Here is a 25,818-nt window from a genome sequence, read left to right as displayed (position 1 = left end):
TATATTATAGTTTGGACACAATCGAGTTCTGATAAATCCTATGCACTGTTACATAGTCAATATTAGGCAAGTTTTGTATGATCTGAATCTTTATGTAATAAGTAATGTAGACTTTTATTTGAAGCTACAACTTCAGGGGCTTGGTACCATATAAGTGGATGCCAATACTATACACAGACCCCAGGCATGCTCCCTTATATTTAGAGTATCTTCTCCAATCACAAACCTGATCACTCTTCAGAACTGCTCTGTAGTGCTATAATGGTATGTAAAACTAGGTCTCCCACAGACCAGCTAGTCGATAGATGTATAGATAAATGGATAGTTAGTAATTAGTAATGGATGGACTGGTATGCTATGAACATGTTAGAACAGTTATAAAGAAACTGAAACATAACCTTGAAGCCTATAAAGACACTTATTGTCATATTGATGAGTCCACTTTTGTTATACTTGCATAATCTCCTTAAAGTCAATCATATCAAAGATTCTGTAGTTTTTTACATTACATTTTTACAGGTTAATAGGCATCTTACAGTGGGCAGCCAGAGTCATGAGAGCTTAGCTGTGCTAGTCCACTCAAAATGTTTTTCCATGTTTGTTTTAATCTTAAAACTGCTCACGTTTACTCTAAAATGAGTGACACATGATTATCAATGTGAAGAACTGAGACTCGAATAGAATAATGTGTAGTCGATAAAGTAATATAACATTTGGGCAATAATTTCCTTTGAAGCCCTGTTGCTGAAGTGGTTGCTAGCATCTGCGTTTGACATAAGAGCTAAAATTAAAAGTGTTTTGTGCATTATTTCTCACATTCAACAGTCCTTGTTGTGTTCTGTGACATCTTTGTGAATGTGCTTCCTTCCTACTAGAACAAACTTAAGTGTCTTTCCATTTCTTTCTACTCTTCCTTCCATTTATTATGGGTATGAACTTTTGTTTTTTCTGATCTCTGGAGATAATCTGTTCTGAAGATAGTTCTTAATGTCTACTTTTCTTGGAGAACTACAAATGCCTTGTAATGGTGCAAAAACAGCCAACTCAATTTTTTATGTATCTGTTTTAAATCTAACTCTGTGCTGTTCTCCTTTTGATTACATTGACTTTAGAAAGTGCTGCATTCCATCTCCTTGCTTTGCATATGTAGGTCAATATCTGCAGAGTACTTTCAACCATTAGGTGTTCTTTGGTTGCCATCTCCCATCAAAAGAAAGTGGCAAAATGGCTAAATATATAGTATATTCTCAGGATGTTCTTTGTAAAGATATTCTACAAGAGGTTCTGATCAATAAGGGTGCTGTCTAGCTCAACCTGAACCAAAATGAGAGTCAAGGAGACCACTTTAGAATGCATTGTATTAACTAAATCTGTTAACACAATTGAGTGATAATTCAAAGAGAACTCATAGGATTAGTTAATCCCAAAAGGAAACAATAAACCTGTTGTCCCTTTGGGGCTTACCTACCAAGGATCTGAAACCTCTGACTATCTGGTATGAGTGTCTAACACACTTATCCAGTGCACTTTTAACTTGGTACTCTTCCTTATCATCACTCAAAAATTCTAAGGATATCTGGCCTGTCTTTCTTTTTATAATCAAGCGTTTGTCGTCTGTTCTCCTCCAAATTCCATTTACCAAGTACGGTTGGCTGTATCGGACTTTTTTGCCTGGACTATACATAACTTCTGGAAAAACCTTGGGAAGTACCTCTGGTGTTATATAAACTGTGCAGGAGCCCAGAGACCACTCTGCTGCACAGTCCAACACTCAGTTGCTTAGCCTTAATAATGGGCAGCAGGGTTGCCTATATAGCACATTGTGTTACCTTGATGCCCCCATCTCACTGTGGAATCATACCACTGTCCAAGTTGTATTTTATACAATTATGACAGGTAATGCTCTTTAACGAGAGACAATCATTCTCTTTATTCCATTGCCTGCAGCCCTAGACCTGATCTGGTCCTCCTTTTGAAGTATAAATAAATAAGCTTATATTAAAATGATGAAATAACTGAAACATATTAAAAAATTGACTAAGATAAACTAAACTAATATAATGTCACTCTGATCATGTGGTATATCAATATGAAGAAGAAAATTTAATAATACACCTAAAAATTATGTAATAATCTGTTTTCATATAGTAAGCATAAATATACCTAACATACATAATTAATAAAAACAGACACTTAAAAGCAAGTTTTCAAAAGAATAGTGAATGTACCTCTGGACTGGAGGGGATATTCTAATCCGGCAGACTACCAAAATAAACATTTTTAGTGTTGAATAAAGGTGGCTATAAAGGGACCAAATACAGGTTCAAAATTCACAAATATATGGCTAAAGTTGATTCAAATTAATCATTTAGTCCATAAATCACGTTCTCAAGGATACTAAGAAAGTGCCTTGATTGTGGAAGTATTTGTTTAGTTTTCCATGTTCTTAAGGTAGCTCAGTTTTTTAATTTAGCTCTGAGGAAATTACATTTTTATTAATTCAATTGTTTTGTATGAATATTTAACTTTTCTATGGCCATAAGCACCATAACCAATAACCATAAACACCATAACCATTATGCTAAATACTACCAGCAATACAGCAATAAACCTCAAACATAAAATGGACATTTTAGAATACAAGTAAAAATGATACCACTTGTGCCCAAAGAAAAATCATTTATAGCCGGAAGAGGCAGGAATGTGAACCAGAGGACTTTACATTAACAAAGTAAAAAATGAGATAGCCTTCATTTTAGTTATACTTAGTCCTGTTAGAAAACAAGAAAATATTGCAGAACAGATAACTTTAGATATCAGAAAAAGCACGCCATAGAGAATAATTTGTGTTTTATATAAAATTTAAAATATTCATTTTATGTTTTACCATGTTAAAAAGGAAGTTCATTGACAAATGTCCAGTGGCGTAACAATAAGTTGGAATGTATTGTTAAATGCAATTATCCCTAAATGCAAGGAGGAGGTTATTGGGCAAGGGCTTCTTCGTTTTTTTGGAGCAGAATTACTAACACTGCTCAAGGAAGGCCCATATCTGCAATGTTTTTTATGTCTTCCAGTATGGTTCAATTCTCTGTTTTCCAAAGATTGGAAGGCCCTGCTAGACATTCATGAATTATGCACTCAAAACAGTGCTGAAACTCCTGGTCTTTCAACTGCAACAAAATTTGTGTCATACACATTCCAAAAATGGCCAAGTTATGGCTCAGTACAAGTGATTGGAGATGGACTAGTTAGTGTACCCATCCAGGAATATTCTATGTTTAATTGAACAGCTATAATTATTAGTAATTATTGGGTGAGGAACTGTGTTTCTTTTTGATGTTTATTTTGATTTTAAATCTTGTATTTATGGTTGCTAAATAGTTTACAGATCTTTACATATATAGCAGTTTCAGCTGTAATCGCTAATTCTGGAATTTTTCTGTCTTTAGTATTCCACATTATTGGATTAATTTTTTCCTTTAAGTAAAGTTATCCTGTATTAATTTGGAGAGCTGTTACGCCACTGGACAAACACTAACTTGGTAGATTCATAACAGCATTAAGTAACTGTTTTCATTTGACACTTAAAATAACTGTGTTTAATTAACATAATTTTTTGGCCATGACTTTAAACATAAATATTTTGGATTTTACATTTTTTATAGTTAAATCACTCCACCAATGTAACTGTGTATAAAGTTATGGCATGTGTCTTTTTTTTGTAAGCTATTTTGTGTTTAATGACAAGTTTTTAAAAGTAACACATATATGGGTAGTCATAGAAAATATATGTAAATAAGTAGGGCTATGGTATTGGGAAACACACAGAGCCTTTAAACGAATGAATAATTTAATTTATGAATGAATGCTCCGGGTACTAGGAGAGAGCCTCATGCTTCCCCATACTACAATTGGAGAATGAATAAAATTATTTCACTGATGTGCATGGTAGTGAATTGCTTTTAGGCCAGCATAACCAGTGCAAGCATTGTGGTTCAGAGTAACAGTGTTATTACTAAAGTAACACGCCTATACCAAGAGAAGAAAAAGATGCATGAAACTTACTTAAGGACACTTCTTCACCAAATGGTGTTGAAAGTTCTCTTAATGATTATTGTTTTCTATTGGTGTATAGGAGTTATAAATTGCTGTAATCAGTGTTTCTGTGGCTGCTGCTGTTGCCTTTGATTTTTTCAGTATATTATCAGAATTATTTCATTCTAATACTGTGTAGTCCTAATGATATCCAAAATATAAGGATGCAGCCAGGAAGCCACAGTTAATTAAGGGCTTTAAGAATTGATACATGTATAGTTGTTGCCGCATATTGCTTATAAATATGTAACTAGTAGTAGTAAGAACACCGGAACAGGTATGTACCAGCTACATTATATGACTAACATATGGCATCTTAGTGAGGGTGACAATTTTTGGGAGGTAAATGAGGGCACTGATCCCTTCTGACATGAGTGATATCATACTTTAGAGAACACAATGCACACATTCAAACTGTAGCTTTATAACTCTATGGGCAGAAAGTACTTTGTCATGCATAGTATTTTATGTAATTGGCTGGTTTTTGAAGCTTTCTTTTGGAAATAGCTTGCAGGAGTGGCATCAGTTTCAGAATTCCAGATGGAATCCTTTTTTTTAATCAAATTTTCAGGCTAGATGACTAGACTAGATGCTTGATTATAACCCTTCAAGAATTATCAACAAGATGTTCAGGAATTATTCTGTGATACACCAAGATCTTGTTAAACCTACTGTCTATTGCTTGAATTGCACAAAGTATTTCTTCAGTGAGCAAGGACATGGACCAAATAAAGTGTGGCGCAATGAGAAGACACTGTGTTCTTCTCACTGTGGGAAGTGTTATTCGGACGCAATTAGTGAGGAAGACATCCTTTCTGTGTAAACATTTATTGTAATCCATTTCTAATTGTAAATACCATATTCTATGTAGAATTACTAGTTTTTAACACTGGCATCAATCTATCACAAACATACTTTAAATTCGAAATTTGTATGTTGTTTTAATTCAAATTTTAGTAGTCATTTTGTTGTGGTAAGTGGTTTATTACTTATTCCCACAATGTCTCACTCTTCTCCTGTATATGTACAGTGGTGTGAAAAACTATTTGCCCCCTTCCTGATTTCTTATTCTTTTGCATGTTTGTCACACAAAATGTTTCTGATCATCAAACACATTTAAACATTAGTCAAATATAACACAAGTAAACACAAAATGCAGTTTTTAAATGATGGTTTTTATTATTTAGGGAGAAAAAATCCAAACCTACATGGCCCTGTGTAAAAAGTAATTGCCCCTGAATCTAATAACTGGTTGGGCCACCCTTAGCAGCAATAACTGCAATCAAGTGTTTGCGATAACTTGCAATGAGTCTTTTACAGCGCTCTGGAGGAATTTTGGCCCACTCATCTTTGCAGAATTGTTATAATTCAGCTTTATTTGAGGGTTTTCTAGCATGAACCACCTTTTTAAGGTCATGCCATAGCATCTCAATTGGATTCAGGTCAGGACTTTGACTAGGCCACTCCAAAGTCTTCATTTTGTTTTTCTTCAGCCATTCAGAGGTGGATTTGCTGGTGTGTTTTGGGTCATTGTCCTGTTGCAGCACCCAAGATCGCTTCAGCTTGAGTTGACGAACAGATGGCCAGACATTCTCCTTCAGGATTTTTTGGTAGACAGTAGAATTCATGGTTCCATCTATCACAGCAAGCCTTCCAGGTCCTGAAGCAGCAAAACAACCCCAGACCTTCACACTACCACCACCATATTTTACTGTTGGTATGATGTTCTTTTTCTGAAATGCTGTGTTCCTTTTATGCCAGATGTAACGGGACATTTACCTTCCAAAAAGTTCAACTTTTGTCTCATCAGTCCAAAAGGTATTTTCCCAAAAGTCTTGGCAATCATTGAGATGTTTCTTAGCAAAATTGAGACGAGCCCTAATGTTCTTTTTGCTTAACAGTGGTTTGCATCTTGGAAATCTGCCATGCAGGCCGTTTTGCCCAGTCTCTTTCTTATGGTGGAGTCGTGAACACTGACCTTAATTGAGGCAAGTGAGGCCTGCAGTTCTTTAGACGTTGTCCTGGGGTCTTTTGTGACCTCTTGGATGAGTCATCTCTGCGCTCTTGGGGTAATTTTGGCCGGCCAGCCACTCCTGGGAAGGTTCACCACTGTTCCATGTTTTTGCCATTTGTGGATAATGGCTCTCACTGTGGTTCACTGGAGTCCCAAAGCTTTAGAAATGGCTTTATAACTTTTACCAGACTGATAGATCTCAATTACTTCTGTTCTCATTTGTTCCTGAATTTCTTTGGATCTTGGCATGATGTCTAGCTTTTGAGGTGCTTTTGGTCTACTTCTCTGTGTCAGGCAGCTCCTATTTAAGTGATTTCTTGATTGAAACAGGTGTGGCAGTAATCAGGCCTGGGGGTGGCTACGGAAATTGAACTCAGGTGTGAAACACCACAGTTAGGTTATTTTTTAACAAGGGGGCAATTACTTTTTCACACAGGGCCATGTAGGTTTGGATTTTTTTTCTTCCTAAATAATAAAAACCATCATTTAAAAACTGCATTTTGTGTTTACCTGTGTTATATTTGACTAATGGTTAAATGTGTTTGATGATCAGAAACATTTTGTGTGACAAACATGCAAAAGAATAAGAAATCAGGAAGGGGGCAAATAGTTTTTCACACCTCTGTACTTATTTTCTGTGCATGTTTTATCTGGATCTACTAAATTATTACAACTTAACATCGATATTAGACATTTATAAGACTGCTTCAAGTATCCTGACAAGATCATTTTTATGACTGATACCAAAGTGACATCACATCTACCTGCCATGAAACCACAGGTTGAAAAAGTTGAAAGGTTGAAAAGTATAAGCAATGTATAAGATTGGATATGTTACCCGTTTAGAATGTTGTAATCTTTAACATATCCAATTTGAATGTTTTATTCTATGGAGTGTCAATCACAGATAAACTGCATGGAAAATAACAAATAAACTTTTCTAAAAACAAAAAAGGGGAAGTTGTATTTCTTCATTGGACAAAATTAAGTGTATATATGTCCATAAAGAAAATTTCCAAGATCAAGTTGGTTTATGGTTTTGTTTCTGGGCTTTATTTAATCTCTCATTTGTGTATTGCTTTGCCCTACATAAGTTATAATGGTAAAAGGCAGAGCAGGGCAAAATGTCCCAGCAGCAATCTTCACTTCCCCCTGAACATCCAAAAAGTTATACAGTAATCCATTCACAATATTACTGGTGTTCACCCATCAGGCCATTCTTTAGATTGTCACACTTCTTACTCTATCACAGAGAATACGAACCTCTTTTTGCATGCTCAGTCAGATTAGAGTGTAAAACATGTCTTTTTAGTAATTACATCCCTTTATTACTTTTTTAATTCTTTAAACTGCACACTGTTTGCTTTATGAGTAATAACCGCCATTATTTGCTTTGCCGTTTTAAGGAATATTTAACAATAATATGCTTTGTAAAAAGAGCTAGATAACATGTTATAGACTTCACACAAGTAAGTAATTACCTCTCATCAAACGTTGATAGCTTGGACCTATTTCTGTTCAGTTTTTACTGAAAAAATAAGTGCTGTAAACATCTTAATAAGAGGGAGAGAATATAAAGAATGATAAAATGTAAATGAAGACCACACAGTGACCTCCTTTGTGTTAAATTGTTTGATAAAAATACCCATGTAAGCATTTCCTAATTTGCTTAGAAAGTAAATCACATGCTACAGTGCATCTATGACTCAACAGGCTGAGGGAGAGAAGATAATCTTAAAATGAAAAGACATTTACTTCAAAGTAAACTGGTCTCTGATTAAGGAACAGTTTAAAAATGAAAACCGTAAGGAACTGAGGTGTTCCCAAATCAAGTTTAGGATTCTGTCAAATCTGATGGGGTGTCCACTTAGGCAATTGCAGTATACAATATAAGATTCATGATAGGCTTTAGATTTAAAAAAATCTACTCAAGAGAAATGAAAACAATTTCACAAAAAACATATAGCTATGCTCCTATTAAGTCTAGCGAAATAGATTTCTGACTCAACATCTTTCACAGTAAAACCTTGAAGAACCTTTTGATAAAATATGTAATTCATAGTTTTTTTAAACAATGATTCACATGTTGTAATTGTAATCAATGGGAAATAGGTGCAATGCCTTCCTATGGTTCTCCACGGGTATTTTAACCAAACAGCATTGCACCACTATAATGTTTGTTTATGATTCTCCAAGGGGAAAGAAAGCATTGATTGCCCAAGGGGGATGGGAATGACTGTCCACACCGATTCTACAAGCAAAATTAGGTTACGAAAAAATTTTAAAAGCCACTGGTCTCATTTTACTGTATAGCAAATCCTACACTTAAATTTTGTTCTGTGTGATATTGTTTCAAAGCAATGAAACCCTACGTTAGTTGTGTTTTTATGTGACATTGTTTTATGTAAGAAAAAAAAAACTTAAGAATAAAACTACCTAGTCCCCCCCAGATTAGATTGTTCAGATTAGTTGGATAATGCAAGAGAACCAACATTTTCAAGTAGTGCCACAGACTGTGAATTGGATTGAAATTAGGAGTTGTCCAGCTAAAAACATTGCATTGTTATTGTCTGGCTGAAATAAAGATTTTAGGTTACAAACTATTTCTGTCTTTGACTACAATTTACATATTGCAATTTCAGATTTGGTTTTGTTAATTATACTCATTTTTGATGCTCTCACTATGTTTATTAAACTTCAATTTCTGGTTCTTGTCTTGGGCTTGGCTTATTAGATTGTTGCCCTACGTGGTTATGAACTTGGCCTGTTTTTCCAGGATGACGTTCTGTCACCTGATTCCAATTTCAAATAACAACTTTTGCCACTAGGGAGGTCAATATATGATATCATACTTTTTGATTAAATCAACACTACCCGCTGGAACAACCAAACCTCTTTATATTGATTTGTGCCCTTTCCTATATAATGTTTTTCCATTATTTTATTATTAACTTGTTTTGAATGCTCTTTAATCTACATTCTCAAAGTTGTCTTTGAGATTCATAATTTGAATAATGATCCCTTAAATGTGAGATTTCATGAAGACTACCATATATTATATAGGGTGGTCCAGATCTAATTATGCAACTTTTAATGCAATACAGGAAAACAATACAAGACAAACGAATTGTTCAAAATATCTTGTAATAAATGAAAATGGACTAACATTGAATTAATTCACTGATTTTCCATGTAATGTCCCACTTGTTCTCCATTCAGTTGGATACAGGCTCGGAGTAATAAACTTAATAAGTTATAGCATAATGAAAATTCATAATTAGATCTGGAACACCTTGTAGTTGCTTTAGTGATTCATTGGTAGAGGCTAATTACAAGTCAGTTGTGTTTTCTATATCAATTTTTTTAACCTGTGTAAACTCAGAAAGAGTGCAACACAAGGACTGAAGGCATTCAACACATTTCTCTTGTTACTTCTTAAGATTTTTTTCATACAAAATAAGATTGCATAAAAACTAACTTTAGTGCTTGAAAATAAAAGTGTTACAGAGAACAGAATTTATTGTAGGATTTGTTATTTAGTAAAATTATAGAATTGATCAAGGGACTGAATATTTTTGCAAGGCACTGCATACTGTAGATACTAAATCAACTTAGTACTTTGTATCTAGTAACCTAGCAAAATGATCCTGTCGGTTTGTAATCACACTTAGACACTTTTTGAGCCAACTGGTAAACTGGATTGCAGACCCTATTAAATACTCCAGTGATGTCATTTTTGTTTGTGCAGCTAAGGTCAGTTGTCCTATTTAAAAGCCTGAGGTCAGTATAAACTGAGACAACCTGTTAGTTCAACATCTAGACAGTGACTTCTCCCACCTGCCCTTTTAATTTGCCTGCAGCACCTATCATGCTCTTGTATATACAGTATTCAATGTGTATATTATGATACAGGAGAACTCATATAGTGGTTTTCTTGAACAGTGAAAGTACATAATGGATTTTGACAGAAGGAGAATACAATATTAGTTTTGTATGTAGGGGTGTTAAATGTTAATTATGCAAGCTTGCTGCACAGCATATTTTTTATTAATGGCAGGTTTCTCTGAAATGTCTGCACTGATTATGCCTGGTCCCTAGCAACTTCATCAATATGCAGTGGAATGTTCCGCCCAAGTGAACACCTGGTATGAACAATTGATAACACTATCTGCTTTTTCTCTAGGCTTGAAAACCATTGTAGGTGCACTGATTCAGTCAGTAAGAAAACTAGCGGATGTGATGATTCTGACTGTTTTCTGCCTGAGTGTTTTCGCCCTCATTGGCCTTCAGCTTTTCATGGGTAACCTCAGACAAAAATGTGTCAAGGACTTTGAAAAATTAAATGACACCCTTTCAGGCACATTTTACTGGAATGATGATAACTGGACTTCCTATGAAGCATTCATCTCTGATTCAGGTAAGCAGATCTATTTTATTTAATTGAGCTCCCGCAAATACAACATACATAGTATTAATTTTATTCAGTTTCATATTTATTCATAGTTTGACTGAAGCCAGATATTTCTGTAAGTGTGTGTGAAGTGCCTAAAGAAGTTGCTGGCCCGCTAGCTGAAATATTGTACTTGGATATTACAATTTTTTCTTTTGTCACTTGAATTTTGTCTCTTCCCGTCTGTTATTTGAATACTACAAATTCTTGATTTGCAAATACCAAAATTAGTTTATATTGTTTATACAAAGTGTTTAATTCTTTGTAAATATTTCCATATATATTGCAGTATATTTATTTCTGTATATATATTGCATGACATTTTAGTGGCCAATATTGTAACTATTCTGTTAAATTGCATGTAATTTTCTGATTTCTTTTTTTATGCCATGGTACTTTATTTTAATTATACAAGGGGTCCTCGGGTTACGACACAGTTCCGTTCCTACAACAATGATGTAACCCGAATTTTGGTGTAAGTCAAAACACACCCTAGCCAAAGTCACTTACCTGTCCTAACACATTTGCAAAATCATAATCTAGATCATAAAAACACAACTAAGCCACAGAAAAAAGAAAAGGACATACATATACTGTACACTGTACTGTAGTAACAGAAAAAATGAGTGTGAAAAAAAAATCCTTACCTTTATTCCTTCTCACGTCTCAATTTTTTTAAGTTTTTATGGGAGTGAGCGTTGTAAACTCGAAACGTTGTAAGTCAAGATGTTGTAAGGACCACCTGTACTTTCATTTAATTTTTAATTATACATGCAGGTTTTACTAGCATTTAATGTACTAAGATTTTCAGTAAAAATGAATTTTATAATAATAAAAAGCAGAATAAAGTTAAATGTATTTATTAGGTAACATTTCTGCTGTTTTAAATAAAATTTGGAAATACTGTTAGGAATGTTCTTAAATTTCTTAAGTCTGTGCTTATTTTCGTAAATAGTCTTTTCCAACTTCTTTTAAATATAGTAAAAAAAAATATGCATATTTATTTCCCTTGATTTCTGGTTTGAAACTTTTCCAGGTCAAATACACACACTATTATCGTAACCTTACAGAATATGCATTGAGAAAACATCTATTTTAGTGTGCAAATCATGAGACACTCTGATAGTATCATTGATGAGTATATAACTAATTTACAAACAAAGCCTTGTTTTGGTTACACACATCACAACTGCCTGTTACTCAGGTTCTTCTCCTCCTGATGGGAAATGTTTCTTTTTGTTGTTATGAGAGGAGCAGAGAAGTGAGTTGTGTTCAGCACTCATTAGGGAGAAATTATGCTTATAGAAACAGTAGAAGATTCAGTGGTAAATGTCTTTAAATCCTTCCTGCTTTGTATTAGTTTTCAGTTATAGTTTAATTTGTGTCTTAATTTTTTTTTTTTCTGATTTAGCTGGCTTGTGCTAAATATTTGTTTCTTTCATGTATGAATGGTGTCAGTCCAGGAAATCAATGTCATCTGACAATTCAATTGAGTGAATACCAGTAAATTCATGAGATGAATAAAATAATAGTGTAGTTGATCATATGTATCTCGAGACTGTTGAATATCAATCAGTATTAGACCTGAATTTATCACTGCGCTGAGGAATTATAAACAGAGCTCCCTGAATGGACACAGTCAGCATTTGTTCTTCACTTATACATCAGTCTTTTCTGTATACATGAGAAGTATGATAGTTTTCTTAAGCCTTAGGTTTTTTACTCTTGAGAAAGGAGACTGTCCTTTGACACAATAGCTTCTCACAATGTACATTTTTATGCTCAATACATCACTAAATTATTTCAAAGAAAACATCTACATTACTTGTCAGCGTGGATAGCATAGTGGCACAGTGGTTAATACTGCTACTTTAAAGTTCCAAGAGTTTGGATACAAATCTGATGCCTGCTTGGGTGATTCTGTTGTTTCCCATACATCAAAGTCATGATAGTCAGGTTAGCTGATAACTTTGGATGTGAATGTGTGAGTCTGCCCTGTGATGAACTGGTGCCCAGTCAAAACTGGTTCCTGCCTTGGGACATTTCTTTATGCCCTGCAGCACTGCACTGGATTAAGCAAATTTGAAAAAGAATGTATGTATGGATGGATTTACCAACATTGATCTTTCTGTGTAATTTTTTTGGCTCAGATGCTATTTGAAAGTAATAGAGTTTCTAAGGGGTCTTGGTAACTTAAAAAAACATTTCAGGCCCAGAAAAAAAGTGAAATGATATTTATTTGTCTAAACAGCCATGTGCAGATGAAAATGAACAAAGATGTCAATCTTGGGTGGATGACTGCATTTGTGTAAAATAGAGGAAATTTGTAAACATTTAAAAAGGCACAGCTGCAGTTGGCTGTTTGATATGCAAAGAAAACATATCCAACAGTAGCTTAACTTGTCATGCTTTATGAATGGTACTGAATAAGTAACCTAAAGAGAGGCACTGCTGCCTTTTGTTTGTGCTCATTTTGATTATATACAGTATGTTTTGCCTTAGTTGCCTTTTCAGGTAAGTATATAAATATGTCGACACACAGGAACTCATAAGATGAGAAAGTAATTTACGTGACAGTGGTCATGTACTGGTACTGCAGAATAAGTTGCCATGTAAATCTGAAAAAACGCCTCGTAGCACCTTCCTAATGGTATGATCAGACATTAGGTTTTTTATTTGTTCCTAGCTGCTGTGATTAAATTAAGTACATGGCGTTTATTTTAAAGTAGCTAGAGCTTAGTTGCATTAGGTGTAATATGCAAGTGTGGAATGGTTTGAATGTATTGACTTAAGTTTCAAGTCCATCACGCAGCCCTGGACTTCATGTAATTTCTCTGTGTGCCTGTTTTAATTATGACTATCCCTATTTACAGTAACTTTTTATCCATTCATTTTCAAACTTTCTTTATCACTGAATCCAACTGGGGAACTAAACAAGTTACATAGCAAATCCTTTCAGTGTCAGGCATAAGACAAAAAGCAGCCTTAGAAGGAACTACTGTCAATTGCAAGGCACATGCACACATTAGCAAAAAGTTTTGAGTTGATCATGAACTTAACCTGCTCTTTCTTCTTAGGAGTATTGCCTTCTGAAATACCCATATGGAGACAGGGTGGAGAATCAAATTCCAAGAATATACTGGCTTAGCTAATATTTAAATCCAGTCTCCTGAAGCTGTTAGGAGGCAGTGATTATCACTATAACATTTAGCTTTATACCTGTGTTTGTATATCTTCTAATTTAATAAATAAAAATACATTTATTTTTGTTAATGCCACTACCTCATAAATTCAGCTTCCAGGGTTCAGATCTTGTGCCCAGTCATTGCTTGTGTAAAGTTTGCATTTTCTTCCTGTGTCTGTTTTGTTTTTTCTCTGGGTCCACCAGTTTACCTCCACCATGCCAAAGACATGCATTGTAGGTTAATTGGCAATTCTAAATGTATTTCATGTGAGGTCTGGTTTGTGGATCCTATAATGGGCTTATGCTATGCCCAGGGCTGGTTTTACCTTTGGCATAATGCTGCTGGAATAAACTCAAGCACTCTGAGACCTGAATTAGGTGTAGTGGTTTTGAGATGGCTATAGTATGCTAATTTAATTTAAAAGTAATGAGTTGAGCTATGGACAACACGTGAAAAACATGTGCTTAGTCAGTTGGTGTTTATACAGTGCCTTCAGAAAGTATTCAGAACTATTTACTTTTTGTTTCGTTGCAACCTTATGCTAAATTAATTTAAATTCATTTTTTTCTTTTTCAACCAACATTCATTACCTCAGAATAACAAAGAAAATAACAAGATTTTAGAATCTTTTTCAAATGTACTAAAAATAAAAAAACTAAAATTTCACATTGACACAAGCTTTCAGACCCTTTACTTAGGTTTAGTTAACGCACCTTTACCTGTGATTATGGCCTGGGAGTTTTTCTTCGTGTGAAGCTCAAAGCTTCTCACACTTGGATTTGGGGATTTTCTGCGATTCTTCTCTACAGGTCATTTTAAGCTCTGTCAGGTTGCATAAAGATTTTCAGCGGACAGCTATTGTCAGGTTTCTCCAGAGATGTTCACTTGGGTTGAAGTCCTGAAACCACTCGTGTTGTCTTTGCTTTGTCCTTAATGTCATTGTCCTGTTGGAAGGTGATGCTTCAGCTCAATTTAAGGTTCAGGCTACTCCAGTGTAGTTTTTAATTAAGGATATCTCTGTACTTTGCTCTGGTCAACTTTCTGCCATCTCTGACTAGTATTCTAGTTCCTGCCTGGAAAAACAGCCCCACAATGTAATGCTGCTACCACAATGCTTCACTGTTGAATTGGTATTGTATAGGTGATGAATAATGCCTGGTTTCCTCTAGACATAGTGCTTAGAATTCAGGCTGAACAGTTTAATCTTGGTTTCAACAGAACCGATTATCATGTTTCTCATAGTCTGAGAGTACTTTGGATGCCTTTTTGCAGACTCCAAATATTCTTTCATGTGTTGTATGACCACTCTGTCTTCAAGCCCAGATTACTGGGCTCATCCAGGCTGATCATTTTGTTCTTAGTCCCCTCTGTTGTCAATGCCCATCTTCCCTTATTGCTTATTGCTCATGCAGACAGCTCTAGGAAGAGTCATGACTGTACCAGACTTATTCCATTTAGGAATTATGTGTTTTTAGGAACATTAAATGCTGCAGACTTTGACTTCATGGCTTGGTTTTTGCTCTAATACACATTGTTATATTGAGACCTTCTAATTACAATTGTGTACCTTTCCTAATCATGTGCAATCAACTGAAAACAAGGTGTAGAAAAATCTCAAGTTCTCAGTAATGATTAATTAAATAGGATGCACCTGTGCCAGATTTCAAGAGTTGTACCGAAAGGTCTGAATACATCAGTCAATGTGGTATTTGAATTTTTATTTTTAAAGTTCTCTATGGTACTGAGTGTTGTTTGATGTGGGAAAAATGAATTCAAATCATTTTAGCATTAGGCGGCAGGATAACTAAATGATAAAAAATTAAGCGGTCTGATTACTTTTTAAAGTCACTATATATTGTTATTGAGAGTAGGTGTGCACACAGTTATGGACTAGCATTCCATCCTGGGTTGCTTTAGTTTATTCCCACAATAACTTCAATTGTATAAAATGTTATTTGGTGAAGTGCATGTAGATAAAATATTTTTTAAAACCTATAACACAAGGGCAACAATAATCATCTTCTTCTTCTTTCGATTGTTGTCTTTAGGGGTTTCCACAGCGAATCACCTTTTTTTCATATGTTCCTATCCTCTGCATCTTGCTGTGTTACACCCACCACCTGAATGTCTTCTCTCACCATGTCCATAAACGTCCTCTTAGGCCTTCCTCTTTTCCTCTTATCTGGCAGATCCATCCTAAACATCATTCTTCCAATATACCCAGCATCTTTCCTCTCCACATGACCAAACCAATCGTTTCTCTGACTTTGTCTCCCAACCGTCCAACCTGAGCTGGCCCTCTAATGTACTCATTTCTAATCCTGTCCATCCTTGCCACACCAAATGCAAACCGTAGCATCTTTGACTTCCACTTCCATCTCTGTCTTCTGTTTTTTTTGTCAGTGTCGCCATCTCCAACCCGTATAACATAGTTGGTCTCACTGCTGTCTTGTAGACTTTCCCTTTCACTCTTGCTGGTACCCGTCTATCAGAAATCACTCCTGACATTCTTCTCCACCCTGCGTGGACTCTCTTTTTCACCTCTCTTCCACACTCCCTGCTACTCTGTACAGTTGATCCCAAGTATATAAACTCATCCACCTTCACCAACTCTACTCCCTGGAACCTCACCATTCCTCTGACCTTTCTCTCATTCACACACATGTATTCTGTCTTGTTCCTAGGCATCCTCATGCATCCTCTCACTTTCTAAGATTGCATTAAACGATCTAGTTAAAAACTCCGCTACCATCTCTCCTGAACACCTTCATGCTTCCACAGGTATGTCATCTTGACCAACAGCCTTTCTGTTCTTCATTCTCTTCATAGCTGTCCTTACTTCGTCCTTGCTAATCCGTTTCACTTCCTGATTCACTATCTCAACATCATCCAACCTTCTCTCTCTCTCTTTCTCTTCATTCATCAACCTCTCAAGAATACTCTTTCCAATTGCTCAACACACTCTCCCTGCTTGTGAGTACATTTCCATCTTTATATTTTATTACCATAACCTGCTGCACATCTTTTCTAGCTTGGTTTCTCTGTTTAGCCAATCAGTACAGGTCCTTTTCTCCCTCCTTAGTAGCCAACCTCTCTTACAACTCATCATACGCCTTTTCTTTAGTCTTCGCCACTTTTCTCTTCACCTTACACCTTATCTCCTTGTACTCCCGTCTACTTTCTGCATCTCTCTAATTATCCCACTTCTTCTTAGCCATCCTCTTCCTCTGTAAACTCTTCTATATTTTCCCATTTCACCACCAGGTTTCTTTGTCCTCCTTCCTCTGTCCAGATGTCACATTAAGCACCCTTCTAGCCATTTGCCTTACCACTTCTGCTGTAGTTGCCCAGCTATCTGGTAACACTTCACTTCCACCCAGTGCCTTTCTTACCTCCTCCTTGAACTAAACTTTCTAGCCTTCCTTTTTCAGTTTCCACTATTTACTCCTCTGCTCTCACTCTCCTGTTCTTCTTGATGCCAACATCATCCTTCACCATCCTATGCTGCCTAACTATGCTTTCCCCTGCCACCACTTTGCTGTCTCCAATCTCCATCAGAATGACCCCCCTGCATAGGATATGATCGACCTGTGTGCATCTTCCTCCATTCTTGTATGCCACCCTATGTTCCTCCCTCTTCGGAAATATGTATTCACCACATCCATGTCCATCCTTTTTGCAAAATTCACTGCCATCTGACCTGATTCTTCTCCTTGACACCATACCTACTTATCACCTCCTTATCTCCTCTGTTCCCTTCACCAACATGTCCATTGAAATCCTCTCCAATCACCAGTCTCTCTCCCTTGGGTACACTCTCCACTACTTCATCCAGTTCACTCCAGAAATCTTCATTCTCATCTATCGCATACCCAGCTTGTGGGACATATGCACCAACAACATTCATCATCACAGATTCAGTTTCTATCTTAACAATCATCTGTCCAACACTCTTTTCACCAACAACATTCATCATTCCCCAAAATCATCCAAACAGTCACTTTAACAAAAACACACTTAAAACATATTGATTAAATTAATGTAGAAGATGCTACGTTTGTATTTCACAGCCTACAGAAATGTAATTTTATGAAATCAGGAAAAGCACAGTGAAATTATGCTGCAGAGGTGCCAGCCAGTGATTTCTATGTAGTGCATGACACTGTGTAGATTTTTTCAATCATAACTGTGAAGAATGAAACATTTTTAATAATACTCCTGTGAAAAAGGACCATTGCCTCCAGTGACACTCAAAAAGAACAGCCGTTGGTGAGCATTCTTGACCATAATAGATGTCATGTACTCTTATATTGGAGTTCTGGGAATGGTGGCATTAAGAAACTTTAAGTTCTCTACTACCTTTACAGCTTTATGGCAGTTGATCTTAAGTATAACAGTGAGTGTGATCTTTTGTCTCATCTAACATACACCACAAATTAATGTGTATATGTTTTTTAACATTTAATTCTAAATTATTTAGCCCAAAGCACTAAACTAATTAAGTTTCTTCATTAATTCATCTTATTGGCAGCCTGCCTAATGTTAAACAAAGTTGCTGGGATAGTCCCTGACTTGCTGCAATGAATATTGCATTATCAGAGAATAGTTCAGTGATTGGAGGTGGCATGGCTTCTTACAGTATACTGTATGATCTTAAATGGTGTTAACTAAGGAACTTCAGGATGCGATCTTGATCAAGTTTATATTATTTTAGTATTTTAAATGCTTCTTCTGGAAACACTTTTTTTCTGTTATAGGGTTGTGGGCAGTCAGGGTGTCTGTTGAAAGCCTCTGGTGAAGACAGTGATTATGTGCTCACAGATAATAGCTATGCTGAACATCTTTGGAATCACTCATTAATCTTAACACTAGAATCCCTGAAGCCTACGAAAAAACTTGTAATCCCGATCCACCTTAAATTCCTTTGCACCTCTCCATCAGTGTCTTTTGTTTTCCAAATGTGTCAATCAGCACAAGCAGCAAGCAGCCTGATATCCCATCCCTCCTAGTGACAGAGCTCAACTCAGGCAAAAAGCTGTCCAAGCTCAAGCCTTGTTTATCTTGGTGTGAGGTGCCTGGAGTTGTATATGGGAAATAATATTGTTATTTGGAACACATGCATTTCATGTGTGTTCCTTGTCTAATTGGATGAAATCTAGAGAAAAAACTTTAGGACATTGGGAGAACTTTCAAATCTGAACAGGTTCCTGGAGCTATAAAGAACAGTTGATCACTGGTACTTTATGCTGTTAGGCAGTATTGCTAATCCCTATTATTTTGTGCTGACTGATATGTAAACCTATCCATTCAGTTTTTGAGCGATTTTATTTCACTTTATAGTTATGGTTGTGTATAACTGGTCCCACTTATGGAAAAGATGACAGTCAGTTGTCAGGGACAATCACTAAAAATTGGTTAACCTACAGTTGATTCAAGTGTGCATTTCTTTGAGATGTAGGAATAAATCACTACCAGTAAAACCCATACTGATACAGAGAGGGCATTCAAACTCCCCATAAACAGTAGCAAGGCTGAGCACTCAACATACTTCCCTGGAGCCTTAAGTTGACACAGATATGCCTGCTGCAAAAATACCACTCCACTGATGCATTAGCTGAATTACTTTAGAAACGGAGTAGCTGTCATTTCCTTGAAGAACCTATGATGTCCAGCAAAATGAGACTCTTTTTAAGACGTGGAAGTATCATGTAGAATATGCCTTTTTAACTTAGAGTGAAAATACAGTATCTTACAAGGCACTTAAGAAGTATGAAAGGAAGATGATTCAGAAATGCATCAAGAAATCAATGGATTTAAAAAAGATCTGTTTGTCTTTCAAGTGTAATACTACAATTATATATACACTATTCAGGATCTTAAAGAGCACGGTGATTTATGTACATTTCTTTCAAGACAGAAAACAAATATTTTTTATAATATTTATGATTTTAAATTGTAATTGAAGAGAGTTTTGATTTCTAAGCAGGTAGTTCCTATGTACAAAATTATTAATGGGAGTTGTCTTACATATGACTAAAGCAGTAGGCTGTGCTAGTAGGGAAATTTTGGAGAAGTCCACTGTACCTACCTCACCTAATACTCAGGATGGTATTCCATAAAGATCTGGCATTTGTTTAAGCTTTTTTCACTTTGCTTAGTGTCTGTCTCCTCTGACACTAGGACTCACTCAAGCAGAAGGGTTTGTGTTATTGTCTCACTGCTCCAAGACAGTGGGAAATTTCCAGCTAAGTCATTGTCTATGAGAAATTTGCATGTTCTTGCTTAAGTAGGTAGTGTCCAGGTGCTTGGATTTCTTCTGTGAATGACACTGGATTAATTTGTCCTATATTTAATTAGTGAACTTTCCACTATTTGACTGATGTTTTATATGGTGGGCACAGTATTTTCAAGTCTGAATTCTTGGAAACTGTTTTACATTTTTCCTATGTGTTATTTGTATTTAGTTTGCATGTTTTAGTTATTTTGTATGGGTTTTCTCTAGTGATTAAAGTTTCAATCTAGTCTAATGGAATACTATTATAGATAGCCATCACTAAGCCAATTGATTGTGCACAATGGTGTGTGGATTGATCCGTTTGCCACGTTTGGTCTTATTGTTACTGGCATAGACTCTCACTTGTGATTCCCTGGACTGAAGAAAAAGATTCAGATAAAGGACCTTCACACTCACACCCGCACATACTCCTGTGGCATACTGAAAGAAGAGGTGTGTATAAGTAATGTTCTGCCATTTGTAGAAAATGTGACCCCCTCCCTCCCTAGACCAATTGTACCTTTACAAGTCATGCAACTTCAGACTGAGGGCAGTGATGTTTCCTTATCTTTTGCTTGCTGATACCACATATGAAGCCTAGTTTTTTTCGTAATTTTTGGGCAAGTTTAAAGTCTACAGCATACTACATCTTAGTCATTCTTACATATTTGCGGACCAGAAAGGAAGTAGCAAAGAAATCCTATAGTGGAGAGTATGGACAATGTGTATTAATGTGAGAAGAAGAATTGATTGATTAATATTAGTCCATCAATTAATCAGATAATATGGAAAGGCACACAATTTATTTTCCTTACTTTTCTTTGTAAGAGGGGTTTCAGGCCATTAGACCTTAATCAAGGTAACTAACTTACACTCATTTTAAGAAACAAAATAATACAATTTATGGAAAACAGAAGGATTAGAGAAATATGACAAGTGCATATACATTATATCGACATATAAAGCAGGCCGCAACGCAGATGTGACACAGAAATAAGTAAAACAGGGGAGACTGGATATTTAGACATCAGATTTATCTTGGCACAGATAAAATATTTTATGATTACAGGGCCTTGAGGATGATGTCTGATGCTGCTGGAGTTGCGTGTTGTTGCTCTGGCATCAAGTGGAGGACTCTTGCATTAGAGTGCATGTTTCTTTTGATTTTTGAAATGTGGTGTAGTGTGATGATGCCTTACTCAGCTTGTTGTTAGGCTCTTTGTTGTGTCCTCTGAAGCAGCATAGAGAAAGGTATTACACTTTCTAGCACAAGACTGTAACTGCTAAAGTTCCTTACTTGAAGTAATGTCTTCTCAGACTGGACTCAGTCAGTGGCACAGAAATTTGCATGAAATATTGGATCTTAGAGCTAGTTTAAGACATCCAGCTCCAAGACTCTATGGAAAGTAGCTTCTGAGCCAAAGAAAGTTTGTGAGCTTTTTGCTTTGCAGAGAATGGGTTGCTTCTCACTGTAAAGAGAGCAGATTGTCAGTTTTCAGGTACCCTAAAGAGAATGGATCATCAGCTTTTAGTTCCCCAAAAGAGACAGAAGAGATGAATGTACCTGGTTTTGAAGAAGTGTGAAACCTCTGGTGATTGGACCAAGGTCCCTTCCTGTTACAGATCCACTGCCTGCTTATAGGCACATTATTTTGTCCATCACAGCCAGCTAGAATTCAGTTTTTGGTGATAGATAGATAGATAGATAGATAGATAGATAGATAGATAGATAGATAGATAGATAGATAGATAGATAGATAGATAGATAGATAGATAGATAGATAGATAGATAGATAGATACTTTATTAATCCCAAGGGGAAATTCACAATGAACCTAAAACAAATGTCCTTTTGGACTTCTTTTCATCTGAAGGGGTCTCTTCAGATGTGCCAGATCAACTGTTATTTACACTTTTGCTATCAGATGAGGTACAGTGGTGACCAAAGTGTTGGTACAGATGTTGTTCATCCGTTCACCCAGGAATGCATTTGGTGGTGCAGCTGGCATTCTGTATTTATGTTAAATCTCAATTCTTAACAAGCCTTGTGTGTGAATAGAAGTCTTGCAAAAGGGGCAATGTCCACTTAGTCCTTTAAGGGTCATCATGTTCCTGTAATACGTTTGCAATGGAAATGTGCATCTTTTGGTGTGTGTACAATACTGTGTTAAGGCCCTTCTTCGGTGGCCTTATGTAAAAAAGACTTAATTGCTTGACATTTTTTATCATCAGTGGCAGTGATGAGGAGGCTTTAGCAAATATGTAGATTCACACAATATTTTTCTTTAATAATGCACTGTTCCCTAACAGTTTTAGGAGATGGGAGTCAGTCATTGGTTCTTTAGAGTTTGCATGTTCACTATATATTTTCTAGTATATTGCAAAAAACATGCTTTTTAGGTAACTGATTAATCTCAACGTGTCTGTGGATGTACCCTACGATGGACTGGAATCCTGTTTAGTGCTGATTGTTTGACATACATATTCTGCAGCATCTGGATCCTTTTAGACTTAAAACCAAGTACAAAAAAATCAGATTCAGAAAATGGATGATAACATTATATCTAAAATATGTGGAAATCCTGCAGATGATTACCATTTTTTAAAATGATTTATTTTAAACTATATATTTTTACATAATCTGAGGGTTGTTTCCAGTACTTGGTTGCATTAGGATACAACAACCAAGAAAACTTTGATTAAGCAAGTTTGAAAGTCTTATGTAACTTTAAATAAATAAGATGAATTAAGGGACAGTTGAATGACACAGTGGTTAGTGCTGAAGTGGAGTTTGCATACTCTTCCATAATTTTTCTCCTGATACTTTTGTTTTCTCACATACTGTATCTATAGTGCTGCTGCTTTGCAGTAAAGAGGTTGTGGGTTCGCTTCCCAGTCCTCCCTGCATGGAGAACAGTTTGAGTAAAGAGAAAAACACTATATAAATGTAAAGATTTATTATTTTGTTACTTACCCCCATGATGTATTGATCCCATTGTGAATATGTGTAGGAGTGTTACAGGCCCACCTGTCATTGTTGGTTTCTGCCTTGCACATGATCATGCAAGAATAGGCTTTGGTCTACAATTACCCTGAATTGGATTAAGAAAGATTTGAAAATACTGTAGAAGCCAGAAAGGTCAACCAAATTTTTTAAAATTACATTTGCATTTTAATACGTTTCTTTCGTCAGTATGAGTATTAATACGACCATTTAGTCATAGCTTCTCAACTACATAATGCTTAATGAATTTTAAAATATTTTATATGTGTTTAGACATTTATTTTTTTCATGCAAACATCAGTCTTTTTGTTTTTCAGCTATTTGTGGAATTATACTTGATGGAGTTAAATATTTAAAAATAATGTCCTCTCTGATTAGAAATGCTCTTGATTTCTGAAATGTTATATTTTACTTTTTATTCCAATAGGTGGATGGCCACCTAAGAAGGCAGCTATCCAGACACACTAGTTCCTTAATTAGATTTCCTACCCTTTGATCAGTCTTTACCACTGCTACCTTCTTTCATGTCAGGGAAAGGCCACACTAGATGGAGAATGATGAACATTTTAAGTGTGTTGTAGTAGGGTGTGATATCAAAAAGACAGATTATAAAAACTACTGAGAGAGAATGAGAAGAGGGCATTAAAATAAAGCGGCAAAGAGGAACAGCGGCTATTGTTAGTGGCTATAAGATTAAGGGAGATGGTACATGCTCAAGATCTTCACTAGGTGTACTTTTAGAGATTATTCAAGGGCACCATTAATTAAAACTAAAACAAACCGCCTAACAGTTTGAATATGTAACAGCAAATGGCAGAGTTACCTCTGTGTAAGCTGGAATTGCACACAGCAAAAGATTTACTGTCTTGGATGTATTGCAAATATCTCTTCACCCTTTGTACAAACAAAAAATGTAATTTATTATCTACGGATATCATAGTCTTATTGTGAGCATTTAGTAATCACATGGCTAACAGTATAGATATACAGAATCGAAAGGACAAGATAGGGAGAAACTGTGTTCCGGAAATGAATCAGTTTAGTGAATTGTTATTAGAATTGTATGCTAGTTAGGAATTGTCTGTAAATAACACCATATATAAATAAAAGGTTTCTCATAAGTGTACCTGGTATCTATCAGACATTCCGAATAGTCAGTGATTGAACTCATTCATGGATACATGAACTCATCATTGGATAGTTTTCTAGTGAAAATAAACCTGGTGAATGTCAAGCAGGGTTCAGTGGTGATAAGAGACAGAAAAGAAAAAGACCCGTTAAAGGGCAGTTGCCCAAAGATTTTATGGAAGGAGACTCTCTTTCCAAACAATAATATCTCTCATCCACAACACCTTCCTCACCACCATCCCTTTAGGCCATCAGCTCCTCTCAGTACATTTAAAGTAAAGGTAGAATTATTTTATTTAAACTTATTATTGTTTATTTATTCATGACTGTGAACTTATATAGGGTGATCCAGATCTAATTATGCAATTGTCATTACGCTATAACTTATTAAGTTTATTACATAGAAAATCACCCGAAAAATCACAGACCATCGAGAAGTGTGCGAACTGATGACTTGAAGAATCATCTTTGCGCCGAACTGGAATTGTCCCCGCATAAATCAAAGTCATCCAGACGATCTGGATCTGCATAATTAGATCTGGACCACCCTGTAGTGTTTATTAGTAAAATGCAACTCAATTAATTCATATAATGCCTTATAAAATGTGGACTTCCTAGGGGTCTGGAATGGATTCATTCAATTTACATTATTCCTTATGTGAAAAATGTGTTTGGTACTTATCGTTTTTGCCACTCATCATGCCTTCTGGAACAAATTAATGAAGAATATCAGTTATCAGTTTACACTATGTCAGGTGTAATGTGACAATTATTTTATTTTTAAAAATTAAAAATTGAATTTTCTAAACTGTTTTACTTTATTGTATATAATCTTACAGTAGATATTATTTTATAGTAAAGTATGTCATTTTGTTTGTACTTTATTTTTGAGGAACAAAATGAAAATATGACATTGAAAATTATTGTGTAATCATTTTTAATAATGTAAGACCTGTATAATATTGCTCCTTGAGATCCTAATAAAATATTGTAACAAAATATCAAAATCTGAATCTCTATATTTAACTGAGGTAGTAAGCTGGGGGTTGGCTCAAGGAATAATGAATGAAATTGGAATTGATTATAGTGTGACTCTTGCTGAAGCAGATTAGGCAGCACAGGCACCCTCAGCCCCATGAAGGCACTCGGAGTCTCAGGACAGGTAACAGAATCAAGCTTTATTTAACGGTGCACATACAGACTCAGTTCAGATGATTTGAGCCCCAAGCATTCTGTGAGTTTCAGATTTATTACAATTCTTATCACAAAATATCCCCTCTTCACACAATTTCCCATCATCTGCTCTACAGGGTTTCTAATAATAATGCCCTTTTATAGCACCTCTTCTCATAACAATCACCTGTCATCACAAACTTTCTCATAACAATTTACCCTTCACTATATATTTCTTCATTAAAATCTCTTTGGTTCAAAGGACAAATTTGCCTCCTGGAAGTGAGCATCACCTAATAACTCATCCCTATTCTGAGCTGTTAAAGATTGAGGGCCTTTGGTTAATTAGTTCTCACTACAACTTTGGACTCATTAGAACCCATCTGTGAAAGATGGACTGCTTAATTAATAATTCAATTAATGTTTACTTGTTGCACTAGCATCTCTTAAGGCTGACATAATAGACAGCCATGCCAGTTAGGCGGCAGCATGC

General features: G+C 35.7%; 1 protein-coding gene across 3 annotated transcripts in view; it reads left to right on the top strand.

Annotated features, from left to right (window-relative positions):
- Positions 1 to 25,818, top strand: part of scn5lab (sodium channel, voltage gated, type V-like, alpha b) — a 719,364-nt gene that overhangs the window by 164,297 nt on the left and 529,249 nt on the right. For all 3 annotated transcript variants that reach the window (XM_039753644.1, XM_039753645.1, XM_039753646.1), the window contains exon 7: positions 10,296 to 10,529. In XM_039753644.1, the coding sequence (XP_039609578.1) occupies positions 10,296 to 10,529 (234 nt within the window). The remainder of the gene's footprint in view (positions 1 to 10,295; positions 10,530 to 25,818) is intronic.

The sequence above is a fragment of the Polypterus senegalus genome, chromosome 5, assembly GCF_016835505.1.
Source record: "Polypterus senegalus isolate Bchr_013 chromosome 5, ASM1683550v1, whole genome shotgun sequence".
Lineage (NCBI taxonomy): Eukaryota > Metazoa > Chordata > Cladistia > Polypteriformes > Polypteridae > Polypterus > Polypterus senegalus.
The sequence above is the reverse complement of the archived record's forward strand: the minus strand, read 5'-3'. Positions and strand labels throughout refer to the sequence as shown.